Genomic DNA, 9,700 nt, shown 5'->3' on the forward strand with positions numbered 1-9,700 from the left:
AAATAGTGGGGAGCAGTTTTAGAATATAGCTAGTGGTTGCATTTCGACTAAAATAGTTTAAAAATTATGAGCATTAGAATAAATAAAAACCTTCTAAAACTTCATTTTTTACAAATATTATATACTTGCAAAATGAAGTGCTTATGTTTCAAGCGATAGAATTTTTCATTATTTTAAATAATGATGACAAGGTAAAATAGTTTGCTTTCAAAACTTGTTTTGAAATTTATTTTTGCGCGGTAACCAGGGGTCAAATCCCTATAAGCTGAATTTCTAACTCCGAAAATATCGCAGCGTTCGGGTAAGATTAAGTATTCTGTAAGTATTCGCAAATTATTTCTCGACTTCCGGAAAATTTTTGAGCTAAGGTTTTGTTGTAGAAAAACGAAAAATACATTTTCTTCAATATTATCGTCACGTTAGCTTGTAAGGTTCAATCTTGAAACTTAAAACTAAAAGTAAATAAAGAATGACTTAAAAAGAATGCTCATTAACTTTAAAATAAACACTTTTTAAAACGTTTAGAGACGAGGCCACACGGTTTTTATGATTTAAAATTTTCGCAAGTCGACTCTTTTTCAAACCCACGCAATAAGACAATATACCTTGAAACACGAGCTACGAAAGACCGATAATTAAATGAATGTGTGTTAGAAGCTGAGCACGCAAGCTTTACACTAGATACGGAAATTGCCTATGGCATTATCTATTTCTGAGTCTAAAACCTACGCCCACTGTTTCGCCCAAATTTCAAAAACCAAAATTTTAAAATTTTAACGGAGCTGACCAAGCTAAATCGAGACAGAAAACGATCTTTCGGTCTTAGAACACAAAAATGCTGTAATGGAAAATTTTTATGTAAGCTAAGTAACTCATTCAAGTTTTTGTAAATCTAAATAAACATCAGTTTGAATTGTTTGAGGTTGTGTGACGTATTGTATAACGAATTGTGTGACGTATGCCTGTGTGTGTATGCTTGATTCCGTGTAATTTTGATGCAAGGCTCAAAGGTAGTGACAGAAGTTGTAGTTCTGATCTTTACATTTTTTTGATAAAATTAAAAATATATAACACGCCCACATAATACATGTCAATCTATTATGCTTACAAAAAAAATGCAAAATCTAACTACGTTTGAAATATAAAAAATTAATGAATACCCCATCTTTTAATAATCAACTCTGAAATGTGTACCCGCCTTTACAAACTAAGACTCCCCTAGATACTTTTCAAATTCTAAATAATGAAATAACTTTAAAAGAAAGAAACTTTATTTTAAAAAAAAGTGTATTTGAATTTTTCATGAGAAGATTTAAAATAATTTTTTCTTAAGTTTTCACCCAATTTAGCAGCAGCCATAGAAATTTTCTTAAGGCCCTTTTAATTCTCCTGCTCGGCAATAAGCTTAATCATTTCAGCAAACCTCTTGGTATGGTTGGTTTTTAGCTGGTACCTGGCAACAGAAGTTGATGTTTGACACCACATTTTTGGTAAGTTGTAATTGGGATAAATGTATTGTTAAAGTTTCTCAAGATAGATTCAGAAATGCTGAAGCTTGACTCGGCTTCTTATCGTTTGTCGAGAGATAGCTTTTTGATAAAAATTCCAGTTAAAAAAACTACACACTAATTCTACATAATATACTCTTCGTCTGAATGTCAAAACAGTGAAAGAGTTACGAAATAAACGATCCAAAGTAATTCCAAAATCAAGAATGTAAATAATTGCCGAAAAACCTCGCAACTAACTAGAAGCCATTATGTATCAGCTTTTGGCTGAACTTTTTAACTTTATGAACTAAACCATGGATCCTCCTAATTTTAGAAAAAATAATTTTACGTCAACCGATCCGCAAATTTGTATACGATTAGAGAGTAGACTAAATGATGGTGGATTTTACACATTTGGTCCCATTTTCGGAAACAACTATATGCTATTTTACGGAATAGTAATGATAAATGATAACAGTATATAACAATGAATAAAAATAAGTAATATTAAATGATAAAAATGATAAATATATTAAAAAAAAAAATCACAAATAATAATAAATTAAAATTGAAAAATAAAAAATGAAAACTCTTTTGTTATATACAAAAAAGTATTCGACATTTAAACCCCTCAGATTTTTTTCATTTTCTCGTTAAATCAAAATTATTTAAAAAAAAGAACTCTCTTTTTACATCACTTTCAGCCAGAACTTTGACTTTATAGAATAATAAAATGAAAGGTTCATATTTAACTGTTTATTTTGATTTGCTTTTTTTTTTTTTTTGGATGCTGAAGAAACTTCACAAAGTTTGGTGGGGTTTTTTTTTGAATAAATTTTTTAGGATTATCTTTTAAAGTAACATCTAAAACCAATAATTAGATTTTTACTTTTTCTTCGCTTTTTTTTTAACTGATTTTTTTAAGTTTCAAATAACGTGTTAGACACTTAACGTGAAATTAAAATTTTTTAAAAAATTTTTTAAAAACTTGTGATCTGAAAGACTTTTATTGCGTTTATCCTTTTTTTTTTTTAAATGCATTCATCCATCTTTAAAATTTATCTTCAGCGTTGGCATTCAAGTTTTGAAGATCGATGCACCTTTTATTTTTAGTGCGGTTTGTTAAAACCGAGGGAACAGACGAACATAAATAAGAACATTTGCTTCATCATTTCAATGAAGCAATCTTTGAATGTAATATTTTTCAAATATTCATACCAAAATGGCTTCCAAAAATACCAAAGTTTGTAAATAATAAGATGAGATAATCTTTAAGAAAGAAAAAGTCAGAGGTACAAATTTTGTGTCCAAAATTTTTTTTTTTTTTTTTTTTTTTTTTGTAGCTATCAGTTTATTTTTAGACGTAGGGCTGGTCCTCTCTCCATTAATATTTGAGACTGTCATTTTTTACAATTCAAATAAATTTTTCAAAGGTTATAAAGTAACGTTTCTTGCGTTCGCAATTTTAATACCTCGCATCAAATATGTTCCATTTGTAGTGTAGTATCACGTTTTGATAAATTACTTTTTATGGACCTAATCATCATCATCATCATCATCATCATCATCATCATCATCATCATCATCATCATCATCATCATCATCATCATCATCACCATAGTTAAACATTGAATTAGGGTTTTCTCCTCAACAATTAAACGTAACTATACAAACATTTAATAATATAATAGTTTAACGTAAACTTTTGTTTACTTTAGAATAAGCGGAAGAAGAAGAAGAAGAAGAAGAAGAAGAAGAAATGAGTAAAAGTAGAAAGAATATACTTAATCAAAGAAAAAAAGCTTTAGGTGGATCTCTATTTTGGGATATTCCACACCATGGCGCGAGAAAGGTAATTTTAGAGTGGTCGCACAACCGAAAACTTAAAATGTCAAGTAGCCGCAGTTTCTATTATCGAGGAGTATTGCAGTATACATTCACTATAGATACATTGAAAAGTTTCGCTCAAAATCTTAATTTCATGGTTATTGTCCAAATTATAATCGCGGTCGTTTCAGTGTACTTATCAAATCGATTTAAACTAACTTTTGATGTTGATGTAAATCTGTTTGTTAATCCGATAGTTTTCCCCCTCGCTTTTTCAATCAATGCTGACTTTCAAAGAAGGGAAAAAGTTTTGGATGATATAGCAAATTTTAAATCTGCAGGAATGTCTTGGTTTTTTAGCTTACGAGATTGGAGAGTTGATTCAAATCTGGATATGAACTGGTTGCAAGCTGTGCACCAAAAGTTGAAGAGCATGCTTTTCAACATGAGAGAATACCTCTTAACGAAAAAACTTTCTCGACGCAAAGTTATATCAAAGGCGCTGTATGAAGATTTTAGTGATGCCAATCAACTTATAGAAAATATTCGAACAAGCAAATTACCGCTAAACTCTCCTCTTGTAGCACGAGTTTACCTGGTGCTAATGTCAATTTTTCTTTCGTTTGAGCGCCTCCAAGTCATTCGGGAATACCGCTCTCCTCGTTCTATTCGCTCATTCAATAAAATATTCATTTTTTTTCTTCCAGTGATTTTATCTCCGTACTTTACTTACGTGGGTGAGACAAACGAAAGTAAATGGACACCTTATGTTGTGTCTGTATTGGTTACTTTTTTTTTCTCCGCTTTGCAAGGTGTTCATGATAGACTAGATGACCCTTTTCATGGTTTGAGCGAAGATGATATAAAGCTATCTTCAATTGAGGAATGGATGCTTCATTCACTAGAGGTTACAAAATATAGATCCTTTTTAGTTGAACGGCCCTCAAAGTAGTTCGAACTTTTTTGCGGTCGAAGCAGTTTTTATTACAAAAGAGCCGAGACGCACTTTTGAAACTTCAAAGTCGAAGTAAATTTAATTTTATTACGACTTGCAATAAATAAATTCAGCAATAATAAAGCATTTTATTTGATTCTTTATTTACATGTTTATACTATTTACATTCGCTTTTAAATTGGCTTAAAACTGAACGGTATATTCAAAAGTAGTAACTAAGAAAAAGAATGTTTTTTTCAAATTTTATAATGATACATATGTATATATATACCCTACAAATATGTAAATACTGTAAGCTGAGATTTAAAATATTCTATCGTTTTAAACCATTACAATAAAAAAGCTTAAATTAAAGTTTGAAACCTTGGAAAATTAGGTTTATTTTATATTCTATTTATTTTAGATTTATATAAGATTGATATTGTATTTTAATAAATAAATATCTATTGAATATTAGTTTTAGGAAGTGTGATATTTAAATCAACAAAAGATAACTTTAATACCTCTCAGGACCAAACTTATTCTCGACCAAAAATGAAATTAAAATTTAGTTATAATACACATATATAGTTTATATAGTTTATAACACACACACACACACACACACACACACACACACACACACACACACACACACACACACACACACACACACACACACACACACACACACACACACACACACACACACACACACAACACACACACACACACACACACACACACAAACCTAATATGCAAGGTGTTTTTTGAAACCAATTATCTTAATTGCTCTAACATGTAGACCTATCATAACGTTGGAAGCATTTTTTTTGGTAAGAAAAAAATTTGCAGGTATTTTTTGGCAAAACTGTTTTTGAGACTAAAGGGTGAATTTAACGTCCTGCTTTGAGACCCAGCATTTCGACAGGTGGAAAAATGGCGAGAGACACTAGGAAGAGATTGAAAGAAAAGCCTGGGTTATGGAGAAGTATATCTTATGTGACCTAACGTGGTGAACAGTTAAATTTTGTTGAAGTTTTTTTTTTGTTGTTTACCTGTAACGTGTTTTACTTATATACCCCTATATTTTTTATATACGTGTATATAAGTATAATATAAATTTAGATATTTTTAAATTTATAGTTGAACAAGCTTTTTATAGCTTCGTTTGTTTTTCATTATCTTTTGATGAATTTTTTTAATGACTATTCGTTTTAAAAAAGTATATTGTGAGATGAATGGTATTACATATACCTTCATACATTATGTATTTACAAATAACAATACCCAAATACACGTTGCTAAATATTTGATTGTTTAACGTGATAAAGGACCGCACGCACATTTTTAAAGTGCGCTTGAAAAATTGTGGTTCATATAACGACGAAATTAAATTTTATTTCTTCACTTTAACTAGAAAAATGGCTAAATCAAAAATATCTACACCAGGATGTCTTTATTCAGATATAGTAGACGAGGATGGACGAGAGATTATATTAGAGTGGTCGGAAAGAAGAAGGTTCAAGCTAAGAAATAAGGGGAAAGTTTACTACCGCGATTTTATGTTATATACCTTTACTTTCAGTACAATCAAAAGTTTTCTGCTTAACTTTAACTTTATGGTGCTTGTTCAAATGGTAATTGCGGTGGTCGCTGTCTATATATCGAAGTATTTCAATTTGACGTTCGATGTAAACGTCAACTTGTTCGTGTCGCCGATAGTTTTTCCGTTAGCGTTCTCGATAAATACCGATTTTCAAAGACGGGAAAAGGTTCTAGATGATTTGGCAAATTTCAAAGCTGCTGGAATGTCGTGGTTTTTTTGTATGCGCGATTGGAGACCGGTTGCTCAGTTGGATACATTTTGGATGAAAGCAGTCCACCAGAAGTTAAAAAGCATGTTGTTTTACATGAGAGAGTACCTTTTAACAGACAAAAGCTACCGACGGAAAATTATTCTAGAAGCGATGTACGAGGATTTCAGTGACGTTAATCAACTGATTGAAAACGTTCGAACCAGTAAACTTTCTTTAAACTCAGCACTTATTAGTAGATGTCAAATTCTTCTCAACTCTTTGTGCTTGGCTTTTGAACGCTTAAGAGTCATTCGAGAATACCGCTCTCCTCGATCCATCCGGGCTTTTAATAAAGTGTTAATTTTTTTTTTACCTATCATTCTTTCTCCTTACTTCGTATTGGTAGGGAAACAAAAGAAAAACGAATGGTCAGGTTATTACATTTCTGTATTAGTAGCATTTGTATTTTCGTCACTTCAAGGAGTACACGATAAACTTGATGACCCTTTCGATGGGATGAGCGAAGACGATATAAATCTATCATCAATTGATGACTGGGCATGTCAATCTTTAGAAGCTATAGCAAATAGAGCTTTTACAGTAGGTCGTTTTAATGTCGAACCTCAACGAAATTTAAAAGATGCTGATGATTTAGATACGCTGAATATATTTACATGTGCGTATGAAAAACCACAACACTTTGAAAAAATTAAATCTCCAACAATAAAGGTTTTACCTAAAACCCCCTCATTCAAGCGTTCAAATACTTTAAAGAAAATACTTCGGAATCATTCTTTGAAGAGTTTTAACAGGCAACCGGTTAAACTACACTCGAACGCAGATTTTCTTGAGAGAATAAATGGCGATACAAAAATCAGACGAGGGCGACCATATATTTCAACAAAGCAACTTGAGTTTGAACCTTCGAAAAATGCAACATCTAATAGCAATCCACACACAGTTACATCTTTTATTTGACAAACTACCAAAAAAAGACATCAATTGGTGGTGATGAGCAAGTACAACGAGTTTTTTTTTAAACAGTACCTCAGGAACCTTTATATCAACGATGTAAATCTGGTGTTTTTGACATGTTAACAGGTCGACAGGTTGATAGGTTGACAGGTTGACGTGTTGAGTGTGTTGATCTCAAAATTATTTTTGACAATTCTGTAAAATTATTTTTTATAAAACAAAATTTGAACGAAATTTTTGCTCCACATTTCAAAACACTTCAATTTGTTTTGTAAACAAAAAATGGGTTCATAATAAATATTTCATCGTTAAATAGTAGATCACCTTATTTTTTTTTAAATTTATGATCATAAAAATGCAATCAATGTATAAATGTTCTGCATTTGATTTTAAAATCATCTAAAATTTTTAAAATTATATTATTATATATGAAATTATTACTGCAGAAAGTTTCCAATCAAAAAACTTAAAAACTTTCGAAGGATCGTGTTACACATTTCGTATAATTTGTCGCTTTTGATTCTTTGATTTGAATAGAGTATACCTACTTCTGAGTCGTGATTACTTTCTAAAATATAACGATTAAAACATGCTTCTCTTATCTCAAAAAGGGTAACTCAACGACCGTTGTTCTTTTTAGAATAGAGACGATGATGAGGAGACGAAAAAACGCTCGAGGAGGAACTCTTTTTTGGGACATTATAGATGAGGAGGGTCGTGAGCCAATATTTGACTGGTCATTACGGAGAAGACTTAAACTATTAACCAGAAGAAACTTTTATTACCGTCGAGATTTTCTCGTGTACACATTTACATGGAACACGATCAGGAGTTTCTTTCGGCACTTTAATTGCATGATGTTTTTCCAGATGGTATTAGCAGCTGTTTCAGTGTATTTATCAATGTATTTCAATTTAACATTTGATGTATATGTAACCTTGTTCGTTTCTCCTATCGTGTTTCCGTTAGCTTTTGCTATTAATGCTGATTTTCAACGAAGGGAAAAAGTTTTGGATGACTTAGCTAATTTCAAAGCCGCGGCAATGACGTGGTTTTTTTGCATGCGAGATTGGAGAGAGGCGGCACATTTGGACAAAATGTGGATGCAAGCTGTACATCTGAAACTAAGAAGCATCCTTTTTCATACGCGTGAGTACCTTATAACAAAAAAAATTTCACGACGCAAAATAATTCTAGGTGCAATTTATGAAGATTTCAGCGATACTTCTCAGTTGATTGAATTCGTTCGTAAGAGTGACCTGCCAGCAAACACGTCTCTTGTTGCAAGAATTCATTTAGTCATCAACTCGCTTTTCCTGGCATTCGAGCGGCTGAGAATCGTTCGTGAATATCGCTCGCCTAGATCCATTCGCTCTTTTAACAAAATCTTTATTTTCTTTCTTCCTACTCTCATTTCACCATACTGCGTGTTTTTGGGGCAAAAGACAAAAAATGAATGGTCGCCGTTCTACATATCTGTGCTAATTGCATTTGTTTATTCAGCTCTGCAAGGTGTCCAAGATAAACTCGACGATCCATTTGATGGATTGAGTGAGGATGACATTGATCTTTGTTCGATAAATGAATGGATTTTTCAGTCTATAGAAGCAAATGTAGACAGGTTTTTACAAATAGAATAGCTTTAATAAAAACCCACAGAGAATTACACAAATTGATGGGCACAATAAGTGGCTTGCAAAATCCCTTCTATTGACTTAACCGACAAAATTATAGATTTCAATTACTACCGGATTGATATGCTCGGTAAGATTAACGCTTTCAAGGTGTTAAATAAACATTTATTGAAGTCTTTTGTTTTCTTAATAAAAAAATCTAAATAGTTAAGAAAAAAAAAGGAGGAAAATCATAACTCTAAGTAACCTCTAAGTTGTTTGAGTTGATGAGCTTTTTTGGAATTTGTTAGTTTTTTACCAAACGCAGAGAAAATCTTATATTTACTAACCATTCGAAGAAACCATCGTCAAAATAATTATTTGAAATAGTTTTATATTTTTACTGTTTTATATATATATTTAATGTTTTTTTATATATAAATTGCGATCATTAGCTTCTCCGGAAGAGAAAAAAGCAAATTTTTTTATTCTGAAAATAGTTCTGAAAAATAATTATGAGTAAAAATCATCTTAAAATAATAATAATAATTTCTTAAGCTTCAAATAAAATATTAAATTGAAGAATAGTTAGTCGAAAAGACTTAACGTATTTTAAAAGTTTTTCCTTACCAATTTCACTACGCAAATGATATCGAGACCAGATATCGAGACCAGATATCGAGACCAGATATCGAGACCAGATATCGAGACCAGATATCGAGATTATTTAACACAAGCAAATGTAAGAGTTCGTTTTAATTTAAAGTTAAACAAATGAAAAAAGGGTTAGAAAAAAATTTGGTTTTAAATTATACCAGTGAAGAACTAGAAATCCTATAACAATAGCACAACTTTTTACTAATGGTATTTATTCGTATTTTAAAACAAACTATTTGCTTAGCTAAGTTGTTCTATTTTATTTTCACGTGAACTTCAAATAAAGAAATTCGATCATGTTTCGCAAAGCAACAAAGTTTTAAGCTCTTCCGAATGATTTTTTGCTTACGTCAACATCCTCTGAGGGTTATTTTAAACGGTTGATAAAATTGTCTGTTTAAAAAG

The 9,700-nt window shown here is 31.2% G+C and overlaps 3 protein-coding genes across 4 annotated transcripts; all 3 read left to right on the top strand.

Annotated features, from left to right (window-relative positions):
* The first annotated feature begins 1,303 nt into the window (after positions 1-1,303).
* On the top strand, positions 1,304-4,538 carry LOC149881538 (uncharacterized). 2 transcript variants are annotated; one of them, XM_090067173.1, is made up of 3 exons: positions 1,304-1,490; positions 2,604-2,782; positions 3,209-4,538. In XM_090067173.1, exon 3 carries the CDS (start codon positions 3,250-3,252, stop codon positions 4,267-4,269), a length of 1,020 nt encoding a protein of 339 aa, XP_089923299.1. In that variant the 5' UTR covers positions 1,304-1,490; positions 2,604-2,782; positions 3,209-3,249; the 3' UTR covers positions 4,270-4,538. The 2 variants fall into 2 exon arrangements, with proteins under 2 accessions (XP_089923299.1, XP_089923301.1); XM_090067175.1 differs by lacking the exon at positions 2,604-2,782.
* Positions 4,539-5,434: 896 nt separating this feature from the next.
* Positions 5,435-7,794, top strand: LOC149881539 (uncharacterized). The gene is made up of 2 exons (XM_090067172.1): positions 5,435-7,069; positions 7,666-7,794. Exon 1 carries the CDS (start codon positions 5,676-5,678, stop codon positions 7,026-7,028), a length of 1,353 nt encoding a protein of 450 aa, XP_089923298.1. The 5' UTR covers positions 5,435-5,675; the 3' UTR covers positions 7,029-7,069; positions 7,666-7,794.
* On the top strand, positions 7,676-9,131 carry LOC145191619 (uncharacterized). Its single transcript, XM_090067176.1, has one exon. It carries the CDS (start codon positions 7,676-7,678, stop codon positions 8,663-8,665), a length of 990 nt encoding a protein of 329 aa, XP_089923302.1. The 3' UTR covers positions 8,666-9,131.
* The last annotated feature ends 569 nt before the right edge of the window (positions 9,132-9,700 follow it).

This window comes from Hydra viridissima, unplaced genomic scaffold (assembly GCF_058129835.1).
Source record: "Hydra viridissima isolate aposymbiotic clone 2 unplaced genomic scaffold, HvirCarnegie_v1 scaffold_11, whole genome shotgun sequence".
Lineage (NCBI taxonomy): Eukaryota > Metazoa > Cnidaria > Hydrozoa > Anthoathecata > Hydridae > Hydra > Hydra viridissima.

Bases quoted from the DNA above. Each gene is read 5' to 3' on its own strand.
- LOC145191619 (XM_090067176.1), top strand. From the start codon at position 7,676: ATGATGAGGAGACGAAAAAACGCTCGAGGAGGAACTCTTTTTTGGGAC.
- LOC149881539 (XM_090067172.1), top strand. From the start codon at position 5,676: ATGGCTAAATCAAAAATATCTACACCAGGATGTCTTTATTCAGATATA.
- LOC149881538 (XM_090067173.1), top strand. From the start codon at position 3,250: ATGAGTAAAAGTAGAAAGAATATACTTAATCAAAGAAAAAAAGCTTTA.